This window comes from Carlito syrichta, unplaced genomic scaffold (genome assembly GCF_000164805.1).
Source record: "Carlito syrichta isolate Samal-C Ts95f unplaced genomic scaffold, Tarsius_syrichta-2.0.1 Scaffold313441, whole genome shotgun sequence".
Lineage (NCBI taxonomy): Eukaryota > Metazoa > Chordata > Mammalia > Primates > Tarsiidae > Carlito > Carlito syrichta.
In genome coordinates, this window is record NW_007257537.1 from 147,678 (window position 1) to 174,604 (window position 26,927).

The following is a 26,927-nucleotide window of genomic DNA, read 5'->3' on the forward strand; positions in this document are numbered from 1 at the left end:
GAGCTCAGCAGGTCAAGGCTGTGGTGGCCGGGAGTGGCCACTGCACTCCAGTCTGGGCAAGTCAAAAAAAAAAAAAAATGTAGTTTGTTTTTCTTAGAGCACGTTAAGCAGTAGAGTGATGGAGCCAGCTCCAGGGCGGATGGCACACATTCCTTCCTGCTCTATGTTTCATGCCTGTCGAGTAGGGAGTCGTGTAGGATAGTTGTTTCCTCTGTAGAGTGTTGTTTAGAAGGTTATCGAAACAATATATGCAAAAGTGTTGGAAGTATCACTTAACAGAACTTCATTTTCATGATGGCATAACGAAGACAATTCTCCTCTTGAAAATCATCTCAAAACAACCAAAAGAAAGAAAGAAAGAAAGAAACTCAGCTTCTTTGATAAAGCTAGGAGACGTCTGGAGCCCTAGACTACAAATATGTAAATGGAAAGTGAGTGAAAGAATAGCAAATAACCTACCAGGATGGAAGAAGTTCACACACAAGTTCCTAAAGAGAAGGATGCCAGCAAGAAGCAAGCCAGCTTGTCCCATAGAACCCAAGAACTCAGGAATGTAACAGGTCACATCCTGTGGAAGGTGGTGCTGGATGTGTCTGTGTGTGGAGGTCTGGACAGCAAGGGGACTTCTTTGAACATAAGAAGCAGTTGGACTTCTGTTAGTACATTCACCTGCACAGTGAGGTGACTGTTTGCCACCTTAGCTCCTGCTGGAGACAAAAGGAACTGGGTCTGGAGGACTTGATCTTGCCCTTTTAATTCAAGAGAGCCAGGTATAGAGGAGAGCTGAAGTGAAGCATAAAACTCAAAGTAGGGGCTTTAGTGAATGTCCACAAAGTAAATGGTGAGACTGCCCTCCTGCCACAACCAGCCTCATGCACCACCATCTACCTCTCACCCCAGGGGGCAATGTCACCTCCACCTCAGGAAGGGGATTTAAGTCTTTTTTAAGTTTTTCTTTTGAGAAACAACTAGCTCAGATAAAAGTGTTATAGACATAGGCATTTGAAAGCCCCCATTTTAAAAGTTAAACTACCATCTGCGATGGTTAATTTTGTGTGTCCACTTGACTGAGTCATGGTGCCCAGATATTCTGGATGTTTCTGTGGGGGTGTTTTTGGGTGAAATTTACAAATGTAAATAAATTAAATAAGTTGGTGGACTTTGAGTAAAGCAGATTGCCCACTATTATATGGCTGGGCCTCAGCTAATCAGTTGAAGTTCTATGTAAAACAATAGGCTGACCTCCCCAAGGAAGAGGGTATTCTCTAGCAGACTGCCTTCAGACTTCATCTGCAACATCAGCTCTTTCTGGTTTTCCAGCATACTGCCTTTGGACTTGAACTGCAACTCTTTCCTGAATCTTCAGCCTGCTGCCCTTCAGTCAGATTTTGGACTCATCAAGCCTCCACAGCCAATGCCTTAAAATAAGGCATATATGTATACACATCTATACACACACATACACACACACACACACACACACACACATATATATACACACCTTACTGATTCTGTTTATTTGGAGAACCCTGACTAATACACCATCCAGTAACTCTAAAGTGATTTCTGGTATTCGACAGGTTTCTCGTGCACAGAATGTATCTGGTAAGCTTTGTACAACTTATGCCTACAGTAGACTAATGGCCAGAGAATGATCAAATTTTGGAGAAACCACCAGGTTGGAAGACAGAGATCTAAGAGAAGCAAAGAGAAAACATACTAAGAAGCAAAAGAAAATTTCAAAGAAACTGTAATTATTAATACCCTCAGGGAAATAAGAGAAGATGTTGCAGTCGAGAAACAAGAAACATTTGAAGGAACAAGAAGGAGCTCTTGCAAATTAAAAATATGGTAGCTGAATTGAAAAATATTTATGAAAATCTTTGGAAATCAAAGTCAAGTATCTTAGAAAACACACAGAAATAGACACTAGGAGAGGAAAAACAAAAAGAAAGTAAGATTAATCTGGGAAGTCCAACATCTGACTAACATGCGATTTAGCAAGGAAGAACACAAAGTGGTAGAACGAAAGTTTTAAGAAAAACAATAAAAGAATATGCTCTGGACCTGAGGGACATGAGTTGCCACACTAAAAAGACCCACCATGTTTCTGCACAACAAATGGAGGAAAAAAATCCACATCATACCCATTGTTGTGAAAGTTTACAATAAAGGGTTAGAGTCAGTGCTTACAACTTCAGAGAGGAAAAAGCAGGTTATACACAAAGATTGGAAGTCTAAATAATCTTGGACTTTGCAATAGTTTCATTGAAGCGGAAAGATAAATGGAAATGCCTTCCAAGTAAAAATGGTTTACAGCATTGAGTTCTACCCAGAATATTATCAAATACGTGTGGGATAGAACAAAGACTGTTTTAAACATCCAGTCTCAGAAAGCATTAATCCCCCCAGACCCCGATTCAGGAAGCTATTAGAATGTGGTAACTACGAAAACAAGGGGTACACTTAGAAAGAGGAAGGTCAGATGCAGAAAATGGAGATCCATGCAAGAGAGAGTACTGGAATTCCTGGGAAGTTTGGCGGATGGGCATTCCAGGACAGCAGCGGCACAGAAGACCTAGAAAGCAACCAACTAAGAATACAGCAAGAGAAAGGAGAGAGAGATTTGACTGTGAAATTATACTGAGAGACTTTATATGGAGCTATTGGGGGGTGTGAAAAAGCTTACATGGCGGTTCAAAGAACACTAAGCTAATGAAAATGTGAGAAAGTTACTCCAGGAAAAACTAAGTATGAAAGAATATATGAAATTTAATATATTTCTAGTTTTGCTAGCAAACAATATTTGCATAGCGTAGTCTTAAAGAACACAGTTAAACATGGATGTAACTCAAAATGGCGGTCAGAAGAAATTTTCTTGGAGAGTTTAAAGGAGGAAAAGTGTCCTTATCTGCTACAGGGGAAGCCCGTAGGTGAAGTCCAAAACTAGTAAATCCAAAACTAGTAGCCGTACGTGCATCTGGATTTAGAAATATGGAGGTAATATGAATAAGCAACTATTTAAAAAAAAAAAAAAAAGGAACTCACTTGTATCCTGGGCAGGAACACTGGCTATTGGTGTTTAAGATAAGCTTTTCAGCATCTTTTGACTTTCTAAGTTGTTCGTGAGTTATCTGAATAAAAATAACATTTAAAGTAACATTTTGTCTTTTGGAAATACACTTTATGACCCATAGTTTTTTAAAAAGCTAATGCAGTCTGTAAAATATGTCAAGAAAAACAACTAAAGATTTCCTAATAAGTAGATACAGTTATACTGCAGTGAAGTTTAAAAGCATCGATGTTGGCGGCGGCTCTAGCCGGGGCCGCGGAGCCCGTGCCGCTGCCGGGTGGAGCGCGGGTGCAGGGGCCGCGCGCTCTGCAGAGGCCGCGGGCGGCGGGGCGGGGCGGGGCGGGGCCGCTCTTCTGCAGGCGGTCCGGAGTCTCCCGAGGGCCTGCGGCAGCGTCGATTTCCATTGCCAGAGAAGTATGAAAAATCAGGTCGGCCAGCCCTCGCAAAACCTCTCCACGGCAGAGAAGGACCGTGGGTTTTGAATAAGCTGTGAGCCAGAATGCGACGCGCCTTGCGAGCAATCCGATGAGACCGAGCATGGCAGGAAAGCTCGCCCTTTGGTGGAACGGCCTGGAGGATGCACCCCTTGCACGCATGCTCTCGAGGGCGACAGTGAACTCTTGTTCGTCCTAAACTCACCTGGGGATTGGAGTGGTCGTTGATTATGGAGTCCTCAAAGCAGGGGCCCAATAAACAGGAATTGAATTGAATCTTGGTTTTTAAAAAGCATCTACAGTCAGCATTTCCAGTGAATACATGCCTGAGGCTGAAGAGATTGCACTGCTGGCATCTGAAGTAAAAGTAAACTGGAAGCAGTTTAAATAAGGCTTGATCAACCAACAAACACTTGAAAAAAATGCTCAGCCTCCCTACTCCTCAGAGAAATGCAAAACTACGATGAGACAGCACCTAACATCGGTCAGGAAGGCCATCATTAAAAGGTCAAACACAACAGGTGCTGGCGGCTGCAAAGAAAAGGGGACGCTTCTACACTGTTGGTGAGAATGCAAACTAGTACAGCCTCTATGGAAAGCAATGTGACGATTCTTTAAGAACTAAAAATTGAGCTTCCATACAATCCAGCAACCCCACTTCTGAAAATACACAGAGGAGCATAAATCGCTCTACCAAAAACTCACCTACACATGCATGTTTATTCCCAAACTATGCACAGTAGCAAAAACATGGAACCAACCCAGATCCCATCAAAAGTGGACTGGATAAAGAAAATGTGGTACGTATACATGAAGGAATATGAGGCAGTCATAAAGAAGAAAATCGTGGCCTTTGCAGCAACATGGATTCATCTGGAGACCATCATACTAAGTGAGCTATCACAGAAACAAAGAACTGAATACCACGTGTTCTCACTCATAAGCGAACCCTGGTCACCGGTCACACTAGCACAAGGGTGGGATTGGCAGATGCTGGACCTGCTGGGAATAAGGGAGGGAGGAGGAAGGGGGCATGTGGTGACCCACTGGGTACCTGGTCCACCGTTAGGGGGAGAGAGGGCCAGCTAGATGCCCAAACTTCACCTGCTTGCAACTTACTTATGTAGTAAGTCCTCACTGTACCCCACAACTCTAAAATAAAAAAATAAAAAATAATTAAAATATAAATAAATAAATAAATAAAGCATCGATGTTCCTGAAATTATCTTTTTCATGTTTAACAAAATTAGTTTTTGTTAAAGAAGTGAGATTTTCGTTTGTTTTTTTAAATTTCATTTTATTTTATTTTAAAGATGTGGGGTACAATTCAGAGTTAGGTATACAAACGTTGGTTATGCAGGTACCCTTGTTGATGAGGTATGCCCCTCCCTCCCCTAGCAGTTTCCCTCAACTGCCAATCCCACTGGCCCTCCCCTGGCAGTTTCCCACTACTGCAATCTCTTTCTTACAGTATTATGATAATTGTTCAAGGTTTGCTTATGAGTGAGAACACATAGTACTCTGTTATTTGTTTCTGTGATAGATCACTGAGTGTGATCAACTCTAAATCCATCCAACTTGCTGTGAAATCCATGTTTGTCCTTCTTTATGGCTGCATAATATTCCATTGTGTATATGTACCACATCTTTTTAATCCAGTCCAGCTTCTATGGGCAACATGGTTGGTTCCATGTTTTTGCTATTGTGAATAGAGCTGCAACAACCATATGTGTGCAGGTATCTTTTTTGTAGAATGATTAGAGGTCCTCCGGGTATATACCCAGTAGGGAAATTGCTGGGTCATATGGAAGGTCAATTTCTAGTTCTTTCAGAAATCGCCACACTGTCTTCCAAAGAGGTTGCACTAGTTTGCCTTCCCACCAGCAGTGTAGAAGCGCTCCTTTTTCTGTGCATCCTCGCCAGCATCTGTTGTTGTTTGTTTTATTAATGATGGCCATTCTTACTGGGGTTAGGTGGTATCTCAGTGTGGTTTTGATTTACATTTCTCTGATGATTGGTGAGGCTGAGCACTTTTTCATGTGTCTGTTGACTGCCCATATATCTTCTTTTGAGAAGTGTCTATTTATGTCTTTTGCCCACTTTTTAATGGGGCTGTTTTTTTCCTTTCGGTGCATTTGAATTCCTTGTAGATTCTAGATGTTAGGTCTTTGTCAGATACACAGTTGGCAAATATTTTTTGCCGTTCGGTGGGCTGTCTCTCTGCTCTCTTGACTTTTTTTTTTTGCTTTGCAGAAGCTTGTTAGTTTGATGAGGTCCCACTTGTCTATCTTATTTCTTATGGCATAGGCTCTTGGGGCACTGATCAGGAATTGGTTGCCAGTTCCAGTTTCCATAAGCGTGTCTCCTATGGTTTCTAAAATTCTTATAATTTGAGGTTTTAAGTTTAGTTCTTTAGAGTTAATTAGAGTTAATTTTTGTGTATGGTGAAAGGTAGGGGTTCTGTTTCAATCTTCTGCATGTGGTCAGCCAGTTTTCCCAGCACTGGATTTCGTTTTATTTAAGAAAGTGTCATGTTGTAGATTTTCTTTGACTGTAATAGAATAATAAGAATTTTAAAGTAATGGTGTATTTCATTTCACAATTGTAGGTGTAATTTATATCACCTGGGAACATTTGCTGCTAAAGCAGATAAAAATTAAAGCAATGGCCAGAGACTGATTCTCAACCCCAGACTTTGCCAATACTGTAGATTTGTGTGGTTCTTTACTGTCACACCGAAGACATTTAATTGACTTAGGCTTGCCATTTGGTGGTTACCACCAAGTTTTACAAGAGAATCTGTGCAGTAACTGAGACTCTTTGAATGTTTGTACTTGTTGCAGTCCTTTAAAAAACAAGACTTCAGAATTATCAAGTATTTTTTTAGTCTTAGTACCTGTAGTAAAACTTTAACACAATTCCAGTAATAAATTCTAATATGTAGCATTTATTGAGTGCCTTCAGCAAGTAAAAGCTGTTAGTTATTACATACAAATTATTGCATGAAGGACTGAAGCATGCATTTTTTCTTCTTTACTCCTCACAAAAATCTTTGGAGTTCAGGACTGTGAGCATCCTATTTTAGAGATGAGGAAACTGAGGTTAAATTATCTACCTGAGGTGAAAAAGCCAGCAAATAAATTTGGGAGAAGATGGGCACTTGGCGTTTTAGGAGGCAAGAGCCACTTGGGAGGAAACCAAGGTTTAAAAGCAAAACAACAAAACAAGATTCTGTGTAAAGTCCTAAATTCACCTGAGAGTCAATCTGGTCTGGTTTACTACTCTCTAGTATGATGGTCCTAATTCATCAAATAAAATATAAAATATGTTCCATACATTATAGCCAACACATTTTAGAAAGATTGCAAAAAGAGCTGAAGCAAAACAAATTCTGCCACAATCTTAAATAACCAGATACTGGAACTCATTCTAATTTTATACACTCTTCAGTTTTCTGTGTAATTGATGCTTTATTATCTTAGCCATGATACAACGGATAAAAAATAAGCTTCTGAAAAAGTAAACTAAGTATTTTATTTTTGTTTGTTTAAAGCCGGCAGCAAAAGTGGACCAAGATACCTTGACAGAAATGGTGAAGCCTAGTATTGACTATGTGCGGCACAAAAAATTTCGGTCTGGGAATTACCCGTCATCACTGAGCAATGAAACAGATCGGTTGGTGCACTGGTGCCACGGCGCTCCAGGGGTCATCCACATGCTTATGCAGGCATACAAGGTCAGTGCTCTGCTGGCCTCACAGCCAGCCACTGTGCAGAGAACCAGGTTTCACCACCAGGTTTTCAGTTTGGTTTTGGTAAGCACATTTGATTGCTTACCGAAAACCTTTTAGAATGAATGCTTTCACAGAATAAAATCCCTTTATTCCACTGTTCATCACCACTGTAATTAGTGCTACAAGTATATGTGTGTGTGTGTTTTAACAGGGCTTATAGTTGTGTATAAATGAAGGCTTACATGACACAAAAGTGATGATTTTCTCTCTAATGAATATGTGTCCAGTAAAGCAGTAAACAGAATTATAAAGAGTGTCTTTTGTTTGTTTACATCATTTTATTTTCTTGCTTGATTTTGTCTTTATTGTTGGATTATTATCATTAATTACTATCATTATCCAAGAGCTTTTAAATTTTGGTTTATAATTGTTACATTATTCACAAGGCATAGATGTGGTATTCAAATTTGTATACATCTAGAGTACCATAGGAAAATAGGCAGTACCTTCAACAGAATGATTTTAGTAGGCTCTAAGTATTTTGGGGCGCAATATTAAGAATGCTATTGATATCTGCCCTGGACTAAGATTTACCATTTAAGTTGAAAGCAAACAATGCTTCTTTTGCAATTTTATTTTTCATTTTCATCTTTATTTTTAATAGTTGATGTTAAGGATGTTTCTTATATATTAAATAAAACTATATCACTGACACAATAATTGCTCCATTCAATACAGTATTTTGACAGAGTCTCCTAGTTTTGGATAAATAGTTGGAATTAATGGAGTAGAACTCATATTTCTACCTAGAAATAGCAAAAGTAGTGAGACCTGAATCAATTTTATTTTTCTTTTATGACTAACTATAATAAATTATTTAGAAAAATTGTAGGGAATTAACTTTTGTGATTTAGGCTAATCTCTCAGGATTTTTTAGTCCTCCTACACCACCACCAAAAATATTCAGATAATAATATAAAAGTCAGATATGAGCATTCAAGAAAATAACTCAGAAGTTCTGATGTTTAGTGAGAGCAAAACGCAATGAAATATACTCTTTGAAAAGTAGAAGAGTTATCTTACCAATACCCCAGCTTTGAAATTGAAACATAATTCTTTTCAAATCACTGCCTCTCCTTTAGTGGGTTTTGGAGCAGTTGTAACTTCAGGGTCATAGAGAGAAATCTGTAATATTATAAATGCCCAACAATAATGTGTGGGCATTACAAACAGGGGCACTCTGATAACGCTAAAATCTGAAGGATGCTATTTGTCAAGCCTCTTTTCCCCTTTCACTTTAACAAGGATCAACTAATGCAGCTGCATGCTCCTGGTGGCTGATAATCTCTGCGGCTGGGAGCATACTCTGCTTCGGCCACTGACACTGTGGACAGCAAGCAGTGTCGGGAGCCGGGACTTCAAGTGGAGCCCTTCGCAGTTCCCTTTCCTTTACCCTGCTGACGGTGGCTACCACCTGTTTCTTACTAGCAGAGAGCACAGTACTGCTCTGCTGCCCACAGGCCACGGAGGATTCAGACCCGCTGCTCCCTGCAGGGCTTCTGCACAGAATGCCATTTGAACCACAATCCCTGGCCTACTGATTCCAAAACAGAAGTGTCTTTCATCTAGAAAGCATAGAGTCAAAGATGTTAAGACCCACATTTAGTCGTTGAAACTTAATTTTGTCCTCTACATTACGATTCTCAAGCATATGGAAGAGGAGGACTATCAGAATCTTCTGGGGGCAGGAAGGCGTTAATGGTAATTTGCAAAAGCATATATATTGTGTATTTCAAATTATCTAGAGGAGAAGATTTGAAATGTTCCTAGCACAAAGAAGTGATAAATATTCAAGGTGATGGAGATCCAATTTGATCATTGCATATTTTATGAATGTATCCTATAAATATGTATAGTGATTGTGTGCCAGTAAAAATGTTTCAAAAAGAAGAAGCACATATAATATAGTTTTACAGCTGGGGGTAAAAAATATGTCTTCTTCATAGTATGAATGACAGAAAAAAAGTTTAGACGTAACCTTTCTGCTTGATGGGGACACATAGGCAATGAGCTGTATCTTCTGCTTCTCTGTCTGTGCCATGAGAAGAGTGTGGATGTGTGTTTGGCCAAGGCAGGAGGAGGGAGCATAGGCAAAGCTAGAGAAACACAACTCTAGATGGTATTTTCTTTCAAGTTATAGCTAAATTAAGAGGGTCTCTACTTATTAAAGCTGTCTCTTAAAACTAGGTAGGAAGTGTTTAAATTTTTTGTAATAACAAGCTTTAACAGTTTATCTTTCTGGCCTATAAGGTAATAAGTTCAAGCATGCTTATGAAGGTGTATAGCTACTTGAAAAAATATTAATATCCTTCGCAAGTAAAACTGTAAGTTGACTCTAGATTCATGAAATTTGTTTTCCCTCTCTATAGATGCTAATCATGTTTTAGTATTTAGTTAGGGTAATTTTTCTGTGTATGAGCATGTATTGTTTGCTAATTTAAAGTTATGTGGTATTTTAGGTACTCTTGAAAAAAGTCAGTTTTAATAATATTCTATGTTGTCTTAGGAATTTTGTTAATTGTAATTTATTTTCTAACAAATTACATTTGTGGAACCTGTAACTGTTATTTTGGTTAGAGTCAGCTCTTGGTGATCTGACGGTAAATTATGGGTAGTGGTAGCAAATTCTTCCTCCCAAAGCATGTTTTGGCCTCAGGCATTCTCTATTTGTGTGGGTTCAGCTGCTATAAACAAACACCGACACCAGTCAAATGAAATTGTATTCGGAAAGGTAAATAGGATGTCTAATGAAACTAAACCCAAGTGATATCAGAGTAATCCTTAAATTTTGTGCTGAATGTGGGAAACAGTCATACAATCCTGTTACTGCACCTACAGGCCTCTGGAAATCCTAGTTGGGACTAATTACAGATGCCCCCTGGTGGCCAACTGTTGCATGGACATCAGAAAGTGCTTCCATATAAATTATGTTCCAAAAGCATATTTGCGAGTTGGTTATTTGAGACATGGAATGTTTTTTCTGGGAGTGAACATCAGAATCATGTGCAGAGATTTTTTTTCAAATTTTTTTTCATTCTTCCTCGGCTGCCTTCCTAATTTTAAGCATAATTTAAATAAACATACCTTAGTTTATCAGTTTGTTTTCCATTTGTTTCCAGTTTTTGACTAGTAAGCTGCTATGAACGTTCTTGTGTGGGTCTTTCTGTACATTTTCGTTTCTTCTGGGTTAATATCCAGCAGTAGAATTGCTGAGTCATAGAGTAAGTGTGTTTAGTTTTATAAGAAACTGATAGACCTTTCCCCATTTTACATTTCACCAACAACGTAAGAGAGTTCTGGTTGCTCTACATTTTTGCCAACCCTTTGTGGGGATGTCTTTTTTTTTTTTTGAGTTGGAGTCTCACTCTGTCGCCCAGGCCGGAGTGCAGTGGCACACTCACGTACACCCCAGCCTTGGCCTGCTGGGCTCCGGCAATCCTTCCGCCTTCCAAGTAGCGAGAACTACAGGTGGGCGCTACCATGGCTGGCTAATTTTTTTGATTTATTTGTAGAGATGAGGTCTTGCCAAGTTGCCCGGGCTGGTCTCAAACCCGTGGGCTCAGGCAATCCACTTCCCTCAGCCTCCCAAAGTGCTGGGATGACAGTCTGAGCCACTGAACCCGGCTGTCTTTTTTATTTTAATTATTCTGGTGGTTATTTTATTGTGGTTTTAATTTATAGCTTTTTAATTGACCAGTTATGTTGAGCAATGTTGCTTGTATTTGTGGGTCATTTGTATATCCTCCTTTGTTCACATTGTTGTATTCTTTTTGTTTTGTCTTTTTATTATTATTGTACGAGTTCTTCATATGTTCTATTAACGTCCTTTTGTCAGATATATATTTTACAAATAATTTCTTCCATTCTGTAGTTTACCTAATTATATTCTTTATAGTATCTTTTGATTAATAGAGTTTTAAATTTTGATAAATTGTATTTTTTCAGTGTTTTCTTTTATTATGATTATATTCTGTGTCTTATCTAAGAAACTTAGCTAACCCCAGGTTATACTGGTAAGCTTTATAGTTTTTAGATTTTTCCATTTAGGCCTATGATCTATATCAAATTAAGTTTTGTATATTACATGAAGAAATGAGTGAGGCTATTTTTTAAAACTATATCTGGTTGTTTCTGTACCATTTGTTGGAAATATTTTATTTTTCCTATTTGATTGGATTTCTTTATCAAAAATCAAATGACCTATTAAGTGGTCTATTTTTTAACTCTATTCTGTTACTTTGGCGTATTTATCTGTATATTACCATGTTATTTTGCTTACTCTAGCTTTATTTTTAAATTTTGAAGTCTAATAATTTGAGACCTCCAACTTTGCTCATCTTTTTTAGAATCACTTTGAATATTCTAGGTCCTTTGCATTCCCACATATTTTTTAGAATTAGCTTATCAACTTCTAAAAACAAAGCCTATTGGGTTTTATGAGTCAGAGTACATTGAATCTACAGATTAATGTGGGTCAAATTGACGTCTTAATTACTACTTTCATTACTCTTCCTGTCCACAAATATGGTATATCTCTTCATTTATATTTTCTGTCAGCAGCGTTTTATAGTTTTTGCTGAACAGGTCTTGCACATCTTTTGTTAAATTTGTTTCTAGATATGTCATTTATTTACATTTCCCAATTGTTGATTGCCAGTATGTAGAAATAAAATTGTTTTTATTGACTTTATATCCTGTGACCTTGCTAAATACACATAACAGCTATAGGAGCTTTTGGTAGATTTCTTAGGATTTTCTGTGTACACACATCCTATCTATGAATAAAGACACTTGTTTTCTTTCCAGTCTCTAAGCCTTTCACTTCCTTTTCTTACCTGACTACTATTGGGATCTACAGTACAATAGTGAAGAGAAGTGGTAAAAGTGGCCATCTTTGCTTTGTCTACAATCATAGAAAAACCATTAAATATTTCATCATCAAATATACTTTAACTGTTTTTTAGACGTCTTGTATCAAATTGAAGAAGTTTCATTTTATTACTGCTTATCATTAAAGTATGTTGAATTTTGTTATTTTTTTCCCTGCATTTATTCAAATATTCTTGTGGGTTTTCTCCCCTTTTTTGTTGACGGTGATTTTACATTGATTTGAAAGTTAATCCAACCTTACATTCCTGGTATAAGCTTTACTTGGACATGATTTTTATCATCTTAAAAAAATATTGCTAGATTCAGCTTGCCAACATTTTGTTAAAGATTATTGTATCTCTGCTAATCTATTCTCCCTCCCTCCCTGCTTTCCTTCTTTCGCCCCCCCCCCGTTCTCTCTCTCTCTCTTTCTCTTTCTGGTCGGGGTCTCACTCTGTCACTCAAGCTGGAATGTGGGGCACAATCACCACTCACTGCAGCCTTGACCTCCTGGACTCAGGCAATCTTTCTCCTGAGTAACTAGTACTATAGGCGTGAACAACCACACCTAGCTAATTTTTTTATTTTTAATTTTTTTGGTAAAGGATGAGTTCTTGTTATGTTGCCCAGGCTAGTCTTGAACTTCTGGGCTCAAGCAATTCTCCCATCTCAGCCTCTTAAAGTTCTGGGACTACGGGCGTGAGCCACCATGCCCAACCTACTCTGTTTTCTTTTCCTATAACGTCTTTTTTTTTTTTTTTTTGGTATCAGGGTTATACTAGTCACACACATTAATTGGAAAATGTTTTCTCCTAATTTTCAGAAAGATTTTGTGTACAGTTGGTGTTATTTCTTGCTTAAATGTTTGTAGGAAAGTTTTTATTATGAATTCAGTTTCTTTAATAGAATTCATTTTGTATCAGCTTTGTTAATTGTATTTTTCAGTATAATTTCTCATTTTACCTAAGTTGTCAAATTTACTGGCTCAGTGTTGTTCATAATATGTTCTTACTATCTTTTTAATGTCTATAGAGTCCATGGTGATAGTTTCTCTTTCATTCTTGATATTAATAATTTGTGTTCTCCCCCCCCGCCTCTCTCAGGCCTAGTAAAGTTATATGAATTTTTCAAAGCAACAAATTTATAAGTTGTAGTTTTGTCAATTTCCATTGGACTTTATCTGTTTTCTATTTCACTGATTTTTTTTTTCTCTTCTTTTTAAAACTTTCTTCTACTGACTTTAGGTTTACTTTGCTCTTGTCTTCTGACTTTTTAAAGTATAATCTTAAGTTTTTTAAGTTTTCTTTTTTCTGACACAAGCATTTGAAGCTTTACGTTTTCCTCTAAGCACTGCTTTAACTCCCTTCTCAAATAGTTTATTTTTTTAATTTTCATTTAATTGGAAATATTTTCTCATCACCCTAATGATTTCTCTTTTGACCTGTGAGTTACTTAGAAGTGTGTTGTGTATTTTTTAAATATTGGAGAATTTTATAAGTATTTTAATTGATTTCTTATTTAATTTCATTATTGTCAGAGAACATATTCTTCGTGATTTACATCTTTTAAAATTTATTTAGACTTATTTTATGACTCACTATTTAGTCTGTCGTGATGATTGTATCATGTGCATTTGATACAATCTTTAGCTATTGGGCATAGCGTTCTATAAATGTCAATTAGGTCAGATAGTTAAAGTACAGATGCTCTGTTATGGGGTCAGCACACTTTCTGTAATGACCCAGATGGTAAATATTTTAGGCTTGCTTTCCGTGTGGTCTCTGTTGCAGCTGCTCAATTCCATCATGGCGGCACAGAAGCAGCCAAAGACAATATATACATGAGGGTTCATGGCCATGTTCTCAAGAAACTTCATTTGCAGATTTAGACTGTGTGGCTTATAGTTTGTTGACCCCAAGGTTTGCCTTGCACATTTGTTTCATCAATTTGTTTACTCAGTCATGGGGAGGGAGAATATGAGACTCTCCCAACCATTATTGTGGACTTAACTTCTCTTTAATTTTTCAGTTTTGCTTCCTGTATTTTGAAGTTCTGTTGTATGCATATTTTGGAGTCTTATGTCTTCCCAGTGAGTTGGCTCTTTAAAAAAAAATTTAATTATTTTTATTAAATTTTTTTTCTTATAAAGATGTGGGGTACAATTCAGGGTTAGGTATACAAATGTTGATTATGCAGGTATCCTTGTTGATGAGGTGTGCCCCTCCCTCCCCTAGCAGTTTCCCTCAACTGCCAATCCCATCCCTCCTCCCCTGACAATTTCCCACTAGGGATTCCCAGTTTGCCAATCCCTTTCTTATAGTATTATAATAATCTTTCAAGCTCTGCTTATGAGTGAAAACATATGGTACTCTGTTCTTTGTTTCTGTGATAGATCACTGAGTATGATCAACCCTAAATCCATCCAAGTTGCTGCAAAGTTCATATGTTTGTCCTTCTTTATGGCTGCATAATATTCCACTGTGTATATGTACCACATTTTTTTAATCCAGTCCAGCTTCGATGGGCAACATGGGCAAACATATATGTGCAGGTGTCTTTTTTGTAGAATGATTTGAGTTCCTCTGGGTATATTCCCAATAGGGAAATTGCTGGGTCATATGGAAGGTCAGTTCTTTCAGAAATCGCCATACTGTCTTCCAAAGAGGTTACACTAGTTTGCATTCCCATCAGCAGTGTAGAAGCGTTCCTTTTTCTCCGCATCCTCGCTAGCATCTGTTGTTGTTTGCTTTATTAATGATGGCCATTCTTAACTGACGTTAGGCGGTATCTCAATGTGGTTTTGATTTACATTTCTCTGATGATGAGTGAGGCTGAGCACTTTTTCATGTGTCTGTGGCTGCCCGTATATCTTCTTTTGAGAAGTGTCTATTCATGTCTTTTGCCCACTTTTTAATTGGGCTCTTTGTTTTTTTCCTTTCGGTGTATTTGAATTCCTTGTAGATCCTAGATGTTAGGCCTTTGCCAGATATACAGTTGGCAAATATTTTTTCCCATTCTGTGGGCTGTCTTCTTGCTCTCTTAATGGTTTCTTTTGCTTTGCAGAAGCTTGTTAGTTTGTTGAGGTCCCACTTTTCTATCTTATTTCTTAAGATATGGACATTTAGGGTTTTGAATAGGAATTGGTTGCAAGTTCCAATTTCCATAAGGGTGTCTCCTGCGTTTTCCAAGATTCTCCTAGTTTGAGGTTTTATGTTTAGGTATTTGATCCATTTAGAGTTTATTGAGTTGGCTCTTTTATTGTTATGAAATGCCCTTTGTGTATCTGGTCATATTCTTTGTCTTGAAGTCTACTTTGATGTTAATACAACCATTCCAGCATTTTAATTATTGTTTGCATATGCATCTTTTTTCCATCTTTTTGCTTTCCCCTGTGTCTTTATATTTAAAATCTGCCCCTTTATAGTTGGGACTTGTGTTACATCCAGTATAATAATCTCAGTGTCTTAATAGGAATCTTCAGTTCATATACATTTAATGTAATTATTAGTATGGTTGGATTTAGATTTTTTTGTTGTTGTCACATCTTGTTTTTATTCCTCCCTCTGTTTTTTCTTTCCTGCCCAGTTTTGGGGAGGTAGGATAACTTTGTTAACTGTTTTTTAGTATTCACTTTGAATTTCTCTGTTGATTCTTACTGTATCTCTACATATTTTTAGTGGTTGCTATAAGGATTACAATGTACATTCTAACTTTTCACAATCTATTTAGAGTTAACATTGTGCCACTTCACATAAAAATGTGAGAAACTAGTAAGCATATGCATAGTTCAGTTTACTCCAGTACTTGACACTATATCCATCACAAACATTAAACCTATAAATGGTCCAAGCCACCAATAGATTGTTATAATTTTTGTTTTAAATAGCCCTCAGTATTTTTTAAAATTAAGACAAACAGAAAAGACAATTTTTATACTTATTTTTCATTTTTAGTGTTCTTCATTTCTTTCAGAAGATCCTGTTTCTGTCTGGCATTATTTCCTGTAAAATTTTTCAGTATTTCTTGTTTGTTTGTTTTATCTTAAATTTGTCTTTATTTTACCTTCATTCTTTAAATATATTTTTGCTGGATATGGAACTCGAGGTTGACATTTTTTTTTCCCCTTTCAGTGCTTTAAATAAAGTGTTCCATTGTTCTCTGGCTTCTATTGTTTCTGAAAAAAAGTTAGTCATTCTTTGTACTGTTCTCTTATATGTAATGTATTTTTTTCCTCAAGAAGTTGTGCCTAGATGTGTTTGTATGTGTTATGCTTAAGATTTTTTGAGCCTCTTCAACTTGTAAATGTATGACTTTCAGTACATTTGGTAAATGGCCATTATTTTCCCACAGGTTTCTGATACTTTTATTTTTCAAATTTCTTTTTCTTCTCTGTAATTCCGATTACCTCTATTTATCTAGCTTTATATTCAGGAATGATTTACTCTGTCCTTTCCAGTCTGCTACTAAACTTATTCTGTGAATTTTAAATTCTGCCTATTGATGCTTTTTCTGGTGCAAAATATCTATTGTTTCTTTCTATAGTACCTTTCTCTTCTGAGGGTTCCTAACTTCTCATTGATGATGAATATAGTTTCCTCCTCATCCTTGAAGATATTTTTAATATCTGCCTGAAATACTTATCTCTATTTCAGAAATTAGCATCTCAGAGTCAACCCATTTTGTAATGCAAGCACACAAGCTAGAGAAGTTACAATGACTTGCCTAGAGTCGCAGTTAGTAGCTGGAAGTAATGAGAAGAGGGTCTCTAACCTTGTTTTCTGAGTCCAGATCCCCCATTTTTTTCTCTGCACTGCATTGTCTCTCCACACTTTCTGTCATGGCAGTTCCTAGGGAAATTTACTATTTCTGAGAACTTGGGTAGATAAGTAAATGGATTCTTTTTTTTCCTTTCTTTTTCTCTTTCCTTTCCTTTCCTTTCCCTTCCCTTTCTTTCCCTTCCCTTCCCTTCCCCTTCCTTCCTTCCTTCCTTCCTTCCTTCCTTCCTTCCTTCCTTCCTTCCTTCCTTCCTTTCATTCTTCCTTTCTTGTGTCAGAGTCTCATTTTGTTGCCAGCTGAAGTACAGTGGCACAATCGTGGCTCACTGTTTTTCCTGGTTGGCGGCAGCCATGACAATCTGGGTCCACAACTCCTCATTCCTTCACCTCATCACACCTCCTTCTCGGGTCCCCGTAAACCCCCTGGAACTGGCCTCCGGCACCTGATCTCAGGTGATCCTTCTGCCTCAGCCTCCCAAGTATGCTGGGATTACAGGTGCACACCAAGCCTGGCTAATTTTTTCATTTTTCGTAGAGACAAGGCCTCCCTATGTTACCCCAATCTAGTCTCCAACTCCTGGCCTCAAGCAATCCTCCTGCCTCAGCCTTCCAAGGTACTGGAATTACGGAGGTGAACCACTGTGCCCACCCTTGTGGATTTTCTGGCCAAGTTATGATTGCTATAATGTAGAGAAGATGAATATATGATTAAATCAGGGAGCTTTTTCCTATTCTCCTAAATTCTCAAATGTCTCCCTGTTACAAGTTTACCCTTTGCTTAGAGCATGAGTGTGTGTGATGGTGGTTGGGCTGGGTGGGGTGGTGGTGCTGCTAGTGCTGACAAACCAAGTGCAGGTGTCCTTATGGGGCATAACTCTAGCACCCCAGTCATCCGAGGGAGCAGGGATGGTGTGGAGGAAGCGGATTGGTTTATCTTTCACCTTCACATACCCTTGGTAAGGAGCAGATTGGGCTTACCTCAGGGTTGGCTTTACTCCCCTTTTTACTCTCCTTTTTACTCTCCTTTTCTTTCCTGATTTTAGGACACAGCCTCTACAACCTATTAGCTTTGACCAAACAATTTTTCAGAATGGGGAAAAGTGTTTCCCTTTACAGTGAATTTTAAGAGTCTTAAGAGGCAAATGACAAGATGGAGGTATGTGTTCTGGCATGGTAACATATAAAGAATAATGGTTAATCATAGTCAAGAGGCAGCTACAACAAGCTACTGAGGTGAAGAAATATCATCCTCTTATAGTTGAGAATACTGAGACATAGAGATTAAGTGACTTGTCCAAGGCCACACAGTTAAAAGATGACAGAACTGAGACTCATACTCAGGAAGGCTGACCCCAAGCCCACATCTCGCTGCCTTCGTGATTGTCAAATGGCGTCTTGCTTCTCTGACCTGGCGTCCTTACTTGGGAACATTCAGTCTCCCTGGTGATTATATGTGCCTCCGTCTCCCCTGTGCCTCCTGTAGACATTGTTCATAGTTCACACCCCTCCCTTCTTTCCTGCAACCTCAGAGTCTTTCTCAGCTGAGTGTTCAGGAGGTCACTACTCATCAGTCACAGTTAGATGATCCTGTTTGCCACCCTGAAGTAGTCATGACCTTCATGCCTCTAATTCATCGTCTAGAGCTTACTTGCACTAGAATGGAATGAGTTAAGCAGGGGGAGATTACTGATAACCGATTCTGAGGAAATGACCAGGAAAACAACCAATTAAATGTGAGGAGACAGAGAAAAAATTAAAAAGGAGCCTGGGGAGGCAAACAATCAGCTTCCTTTTGCCAGCTGTTTGCCTCCACTGAGCCTGTTGTCTCTGCAGCCATACACATAAACAACTCAGTGGAGATGGTGTCATGCAGTTCTGTAGCCTGGTTGCCTCTTCCTGGACTTCAGAAAGCTTTGTGTGGGTCTCCTCATGTTGGGTTGCAACAGATCTCACCATCCCTGATAGTGCAGGACGTTTGGGTTCAGTTGACGTGTACATGGACCTGAGATATTGAACTTCTTGTCCTAGTGACAAAGCATGGTAGAATCTTCAGTCCCTGGATTGCCTTCTACAAGATCAGAAGCCTTAGAGCTATAGGACACATGTCCCGGGAAATGTAGGATGGTTTGTTTGTGACAAAATGCATTACCAAATAGATGTGATAGCTTTAATTTTGCAAACCAAATTTTAGAATTACTTTAGTAAAACTGTAAGACAGAAGGAAGACGGAAACAGGATGATAGACACAGATTGCAAGAGTCTATGTATGGTGTTGCTGATGTTTCTTATCTGTGTGTTTGTTAACCCCAGTGCCGTTTCAGTTTTTCTGATGCCATATAGTTTCCTAACCAGAAGGTGAAAGTAGTTTTCTAACTCTTCATTGAAAACATCTTTTTAACACTGCTTGTGATCTTATTGCACAGGTTTTTAAGGAGGAGAAATACTTGCGAGAGGCCATGGAGTGCAGCGATGTGATTTGGCAGCGGGGCTTGCTACGAAAGGGCTATGGGATCTGCCACGGGACCGCGGGGAACGGCTACTCCTTCCTGTCCCTTTACCACCTCACACAGGATAAGAAGTACCTCTACCGAGCTTGCAAGGTGAGGATGTCTGTCTGGAACTGTTTCGAGTATCCCAGAACAGGCACAGAATCCACAAGTACAACTCTTCTTCCTCCTTTTGACCTGGTCTCCCAACTCTGTGGTTTCTTCTGGCACAGCCTTGTCCCTCGCTGCTCTGGGCCACTGCGTTCTTGTCTATGAAATGTAGAACACAAACATAAATGGCTTCTGAAGAGCACAGAGTCTCTCCAGAATTACCACCTGTGCTATTTATAAGCTGTATGACTTTGGGTATGTTTCTTCTTTGAGCCTCTGTTTCCTCGTTTATAAAAATGAAAACAAATAATACCCCAAGGATGTTCCAAGAAGAATTAGTTGAGATAATGTGCAGATCATCAGTAATGTTCCTGCTGAAAGTACCCCAATGGTATCTCATTACACTGAAGCCGAACCCACACTCCTCTTCCAAGGTGCAGAAGCCTGGCACCCTGGCTTCCCTGCCCTCTTCACCTCTTTGTGTCCCGCCTTCTAGTTCCCCTGTCCCTCTGGAAAATGGAGTTTGCCCCACTTGTTCCCACTGGATCTGTTGTTCACTGTTCCCTTCATCAAGAATGCTTTCCCCCTGAAGTTTGCATGGCAACTCCTTGCAGTTCCAATCTTCGCTTAACTGTGACATGCTTAGGGCTTTTGAGAGCTCCCAGGGGAAGGATTATTTGGTTTTCTACTGTGTGTTTCTGCTTGTTTCTTGAATGTGTTGCATCAGTAGAAGTACAAGCTCTATGGTCTTATCTGTCTAAGTCACTGTTTGCACACTGGGAGCATTAGGATCTAGAACAGTGTATGACACCAAGTAGAAATTTAATAAGCGTGTACCGAGTGTGTGGACATGAACACACAAAGCAAGACTCAGTAAATGCTTGCTAGAAATTTAGTAAAGAGGAAACGAGGAAAGATGTTAAAAGAAGAAACTGCTTGTCCAAACTCCTTAGTACCCAGGGAAGCTGTTCAGAGTTCATTGTAGCTGGATCAGGAGGGGGTGGGGCAGCATGGAGCCAGTCAGAGCAGTGGGGAGCAGCTGAATTCTGAAGGCTTCAGTCAGCCTTGATAATAATTATGGTTGTAGGTAGTTAAGTAAATGTGGGGAGTGTGAAAAGACTTTTATGAGGCTGAGGCACACCTGTCTTTTTTAGATGAGGAGTTTCAGGTGACCCAGGAAGGGCTAGGTGAAATACAGTCCTGATGAGAACAGGGCCTAGGAAGGTAGAATGCAGTCCTGATAAAAATAGTTTGTACCAAACTACAGAGACATAAACCTTCTCACCAAGTGAAGACTCAATTCTTAAAAAGAAATGCCTCTTTTTATAGTTTGCAGAGTGGTGTCTAGACTATGGAGCACATGGTTGCCGCATTCCTGACAGACCCTATTCCCTCTTCGAAGGTAAGAGTGAGAGAAAATGCCAATGATATAAATATTCAGGCTGTCATGGACTGGCATTATTACATGTAACCTGTCTCGAGCTATAACTTCAAGACTATCACAGAACAGTGAAAAAATTAGTTTATTGCTTAAAACTATATTGAATCTCTTTACCTATATTTTGCTCCCATGAATGTCTTCCAAGTATTTTCGGCTCTTTTGTGGAGTTCTTATGTAGACTCAGTAAAGGAAGGAAGAAATTTACGGTCTGCATTTCATCTACAACACTGCATATATAATATTGACATAGTTACAGGAAGCTTGGATGGTCATTTAAATATACTTAATTATTTAAATTGTAGAGGGAAGAATGAATAATTTATACTAGCAATTATAAGTTAATAATTAGAAAACTAGCAAGAGCAAATATTGAAGAAAGTTCTGAAAAAAAGAGCAATAACAGGCAATAATTGAGTCTGCTGCTGTTTATGGTTTTTTTCACATACACAACACTAACAATATACAACAAAGCACACAATTTTTTTTTTTTTTTTTTTGAGTTGGTATCTCACCCTGTTGCCTCGGCTGGAGTACAGTAGCACAGTCACAGCTCACCGCAGCCTTGACCCCCCCTGGGCTTCCGTGATCCTCCCACTTCAACCTCCCAAGTAGTTGGGACTACACGGGCATGTCACCACACCCGGCTAATTATTATTATCATTTTTTTTTTTTTTGAGTTGGAGTTTCACTCTGTTGCCCAGACTGGAGTACAGTGGCCGCTCCCAGCCACCACAGCCTCGGCCTGCTGGGCTCCAGTGATCCTTCCACCTCAGCCTTCCAAGCAGCTGGAACTACAGGCGCGCACTACCACGCCTGGCTAATTTTTTGATTTATTGTAGAGATGAGGTCTCGCCAAGTTGCCCAGGCGGGTCTCGAACCCGCAGTCTCTGGCAATCCATTCACCTCAGCCTCCCAAAGCACGGGATTACAGGCTGAGTCACCGAGCCTGGCTAATTATTTTTATTTTTTGTGCAGATGATGTCTTGCTATGTTGCCCAGACTGGTCTCAAACTCCTGGGCTCATGCAGTCCTCCTGCCTTGGCCTCCTAAAGTTCTGAGATTATAGGCATGAGGCAGGGCGCCCAACCAAAACACTGTTAGTGTGCTTCTCTGAGTCTTGATGAATATATAATTACTGCAGTGATTTAGGGTTGGGATTTTGACCAAGTAAATTTAGGTTTGTTGAAGATAACATCCCTTGAATGTGAAGATGTAAGATGCAACTTTTTGTTTGGAATGAGACTACAAAGGCTCTGTGGGGGAGTTTTATGTGTTGAAAGATAATTAGCAGCATCTATAACTTTTTGGTAGCAATTATGTGATGTCATCTTAAAGCTTCGAGATACAAGATTAAAGCCCAGAAGACAGTTTTTAAAAAATAAGATGGTGAAGAAAACTGGTACTATTACCTTCTGAGTATTAACACAAAGATGTCTTTATTTTTCCCTTTATTTAAGTGAAGTCATCTTCAGAGTCCTCCTATACCCTTACAGCCCCTGGTAGAGGAAATGACCATAAGTCACTCTGTTTCGACACCACTCACATGCCCTCCCTAAAAGGATCCACATTTTATATTGCAGGCATGGCTGGCGCTATTCACTTTCTCTCTGACATCCTGGGACCAGAGACATCACGGTTTCCAGCATTCGAACTTGGCTCTTCAAAGAGGGATTAAAAGGTGCAAAAAGACAATTAAAAACTTGTTTGGACCAAAAGTCACCAGATTGGTTAGTGCCCGACACAGAAACAAATGTGAATCCTGAAAGAGAACAGAAAAGCAGACACCTTCACAGGCCCCCTTTTGTTGCAAAGACCCTTGAATTAGAGCATGAGTGACCAAAACCATCCCGTCAGCATTTTGTAATGGTGTCCTCTTACTGGTATAAAATATGACTTCCTCACATCTAGATTATCTGTAGTGTTTGCATGTTTCCTGGTGTTTGTTGTCTCTAGTTGTAAGCTGTTCTAAACAGAAAGCAATTATCTTCTCTTGAACTGAGAGCTGACCATGCATAAGTGTTTGACGGCTGCCCTTTTCTGTATATAATGTATAAAGTGGGGTGCCTTCCATGTTGAAAAATGAGGGAACAGCCAGGTGATTTCTTATTTATATGTCAGAAAGATCATCCGGGGCATATCCTATTGATGACACGTTATCAACATTTTCCGTGGGCTCCTTTCATATGAGTCCGAGGGAAGAACCCTTCCAAAAACTTAAAAGAAACTGCAGATCCAGGGGTTGTGCTAGAGTGGTCTGGGGAGCACACAGTTGAATTCCAGGGACCCGTGTCCCTGAAATTAAACTTATTTCAAACATTTAATAAGTTTTCACAGCTCCTCTCCGGGTTTTGTGCTAACATCCGTGTTTTTAAGAAGCCCCTGAGGGTCCATTGCAGCTCTGTCAGGACTTCCCAGTCTCAGCAGAGGCTTCAGGCTTTGAGTGCAGAGTTCAAGAGGACCCTTGCAGTCCAGGGCAGCTGGTGCCCTGGGAACAGACTCCTCATGCCAGGGCTGGAGTTCAAGGGAAACCTTTGGATGGCTGCATCATAGGTAGCAATGACTAAACATTGGCAGTTCTGGAACATTTACCCTGGTACATGTTATTTTAAAAGACTCCACCTCAATTTTGGCAGCAGTATAAATTATTGTTGTAAGAACAGTAGATACAATTCCAGATGGGTGATTAACAGAAAGATCCTCTGTTGGTCCCGTGTCCCTGAAATTAAACTTATTTCAAACTTTTGGTAAGTTATCAAAGTAGAAATTTGAGATTAATGTGTTTAATATTTTTTTTGTCTATTCTTGGCTGATAAAATCAAAAGTACTAGCCCACATTTATCAATGTGAGAAAGTGTTCTAATCAAGGAAATTATGGTATTATCTATCTTAACATTTTTTATTTTATTACATGGGCAGTAATTTTGGTTCACACACTTTTAGTAAATCTACCCTGTAGATTGTTTTTAGAAGAGTTTCTGTCATCATGGTACAAGGACCAAGGACATCTCACCTTTTAAACTAAGGCATGTATCAAAAGACAAGAGAGGACTCTCTAATGGTCTAGTTCTTATATACAGGGAATTGTCTAAACATTTACCAGCCCTAGTTTCCACTTCTCTCATAAAAGAGAGAATGAAAGTGAAATAGGAATGATAGTTTAGAAGACATGTGCATCTCCTTTATATGTGCAGTTATTTATGGGGCTGGCACCCTAAACTTGTGACCTTCGGTTTCTAGATGATGCTGCAAGTCCTTCATGGCTGACACTCTTGCTCCCAAGTCTTAATCGTTTCACGTTAATTGGTGACTTCTATTATCTAAATCCTCACAAGTATATTTTAACCGACTTCCCGGGCCTGCTAATGGGCTCCTCAGGGCAGTCGGCAGTCCATTAGCCGAAGCAGGATGCTGTCATGAATGAGCTGAGGAAACTGTGTTGCAGGAGACCTCACACGGTATCCAGTCTTATACAGACAACACGGTTCCGTTCTCCCCACCCACCTCATCAAAAGTAATACATTACAGAACTGAATGAGAGCCTGCCTGTCTTTGTTCTCAAGGAAGCCAGCCAGTGAGAGCTGCATGGACACCCCTGGGGCTCTCAGAAGGGAGTGTCTGGCCTAGTATTTCTGGCCTGATTCTGGCCAACTGTCTCTACCCCAGTTGCAGCAAGAGTGACTCTTAGTTATCTGGGTGTCTCCTGGGTGCATTCATTCACATGCATATTTGAAAAGCACTTTAGTCTTTCTGTTTAGCACACTGAGAGAAAGATAAAACACCTATGGCTAGATAAATGGAAGAGATTATATTTACAAATTTTTCTGAAGTCAGCTGGGTTGACACCTTCCTACTTACTCACTAGATATTAGAAGATGTGTAGTTGTGTGATGTCTGTATTAGCCCACTGCCTCATGTTTGTTACCTGTATTGCTGTGTGATGATAGTTCCATCTCTCAGTCCCTGATGGCAGAGGGAAAAATGGCATGTGCTTCTTAGGACAGAGGACTATAGAAGTCAGATTTTAGACAGATTTCAGAACATCTCACATTCAATTATTGGCTCTGTTTGTATTCACAACTGTGTTCTCCAAAATGTGTCTGAATTTTAAGAATATGTACATGCACAATACCATTTTAAAATCTGAAGGAAAAAAATTGATGTCTGCAAAAAGTGTCTGGGGTTCTTTGGTTTTGTTAGTAAAAAGACAGTTTTGTGGTAATGACCTGTGGGATCTTCATTTGTTTTCATTTCTTTGCAGTGGTGACTGTTCTGAAGATTGAATTCTTCGTTCTAGTTGACGGTTTCTGTACATGCATTCTTTTTTATTATTATTATTCCAATAAGACCTTTGGAGATCTGCATAACAGCTGCATTTATTGAGCCTGCATTATGTGGCAGGCCCTTTATCTTCCCAGTGCTGAGAGGGAAAGTGTTATTATCACTTTCTAACAAATGAGAAAGCGGCAGACTTGCCCAGTGTTATACAACCAGTACGTGGGACAGTCAGGGTTCAGACCCAGGCGGTTCTTGCCCGTGGTCATGCTTCTCAGTTGCACATTATGCCTCTTCCTCCCTTGCCTGGTACAGAAGGTAAGCCACTAAAGCCCAGGAGAGCCCTGGAACTTGGCCATAAGCTCGTGGCTAGAAAACTGAAATGCAGGAAGCAGGACCCGTGTGAGGCTCTTCCTCTGTCCCAACATCTCTACCCCTCACTGCATTCGTGGTGGGGAGGGATTCTCCACCACTCGCTGGAATTGAAACCACCTTTAACATAAGTTTTTTCACATCTGCTGCTTCATTTGCTAAATTTGCAAAAATCGTTGTCTAAAGTGTAGATTTCCTAAAACACTTTTTGCAAACTGTCTCCACTTCCTCCCAGACTCCATGCTGCAGCTTCTGGGAGCCTGCCATTCATGAGCCTCACTGTCTGGCAAGAGGCTGGGTCTGGGGTAACCCCTTCGGGTCCCCTCCCACTGGGAGCTTTTCTGTCCTCTCAATAAATCCTGCTTTCTCAATTAAAAAAAAAAGAGGCTGGGTATATGACAGGGATGGGACTGTGGATGGTCTCCAGGAGTCTGTGAGCCCCCTGAATTGTGTGCAAAATTTTATGTGCATATGCATATTTAACTGGAGAGAGAGTGTTTAGTTTTCATCAGAGCTTTAAAGTAATCTAGGACTGAAAAAGAGTGGAGTGTCAGGTGGTGGGGTCTAGAATGCGTGTGGTAAGCCAGGCTTCAAAGCAGGGAGCAGAGAGTGCTGCAGGAGGCAGGCATGGTAGGGGATCTAGGATCAGGAGGCACCGTGCGTGTTTAGGAAGACCCCTCCCACCCTGGAAGATGCACCTGCAGTCCCAACTCTTCTGTTTCAGGCTGTCTTGAGGAGAGCCAGGTGTCTAGTCCCGCTTCACTCGTCCCCTGGTCTACCAGCCTCTTCTCCACCTTCTGGTACATAGCTACTGTGTGGAAGGTGGAGGTCCAGGCTGCGTGGCATGCAGCTCCCTCTGGAAACTGGCTGGTGGACTTTCAGGACACTGTACTCCATCCTCTTCCTCTCCCGAGCAGAACAAGGTTAAGCTCTTATATGGTCCAGTGTTACCAAGACTCCTACCCCCTCGGGGTAGATCACTGAAGCACCCTTGACCTCAAGTGACTGGGGCTACAATTAGTCCTGTCTGCCTCACAATTTCTCCAACTTGAAGATGGGCAGCTGGAATCTCTCATTCAGCAAATGTCTGCCGAGCACCTGCAGAGTGCCAGGCATTGTGCTAAGTGCTGGGAATGATATGAAGCAGAAAAGCCACCATAGATCTGTCCTAGTGCAGTAAACAGTTTGGCCTGATGCAGCTGCTGGAAGCCTCGAGCTCTGACTCAGAGGCAGCCCTCGCTCAGCAGGACCTCAGCGCCTCTGTCATCAGGTGCAGCAGCCTGCTTCTAAGTAACTGGTAT

The 26,927-nt window shown here is 39.8% G+C and overlaps 1 protein-coding gene across 1 annotated transcript in view; it reads left to right on the forward strand.

Annotated features, from left to right (window-relative positions):
• LANCL2 (LanC like 2) overlaps positions 1 to 25,204 on the forward strand; it is a 39,592-nt gene extending 14,388 nt beyond the window's left edge. Inside the window, exons 5-8 of the mRNA XM_008070471.1 lie at positions 7,061 to 7,243; positions 19,368 to 19,544; positions 20,871 to 20,943; positions 22,563 to 25,204. Of these exons, the coding sequence (XP_008068662.1) occupies positions 7,061 to 7,243; positions 19,368 to 19,544; positions 20,871 to 20,943; positions 22,563 to 22,657 (528 nt within the window). The 3' untranslated portion in view covers positions 22,658 to 25,204. The remainder of the gene's footprint in view (positions 1 to 7,060; positions 7,244 to 19,367; positions 19,545 to 20,870; positions 20,944 to 22,562) is intronic.
• Positions 25,205 to 26,927: the final 1,723 nt, after the last annotated feature.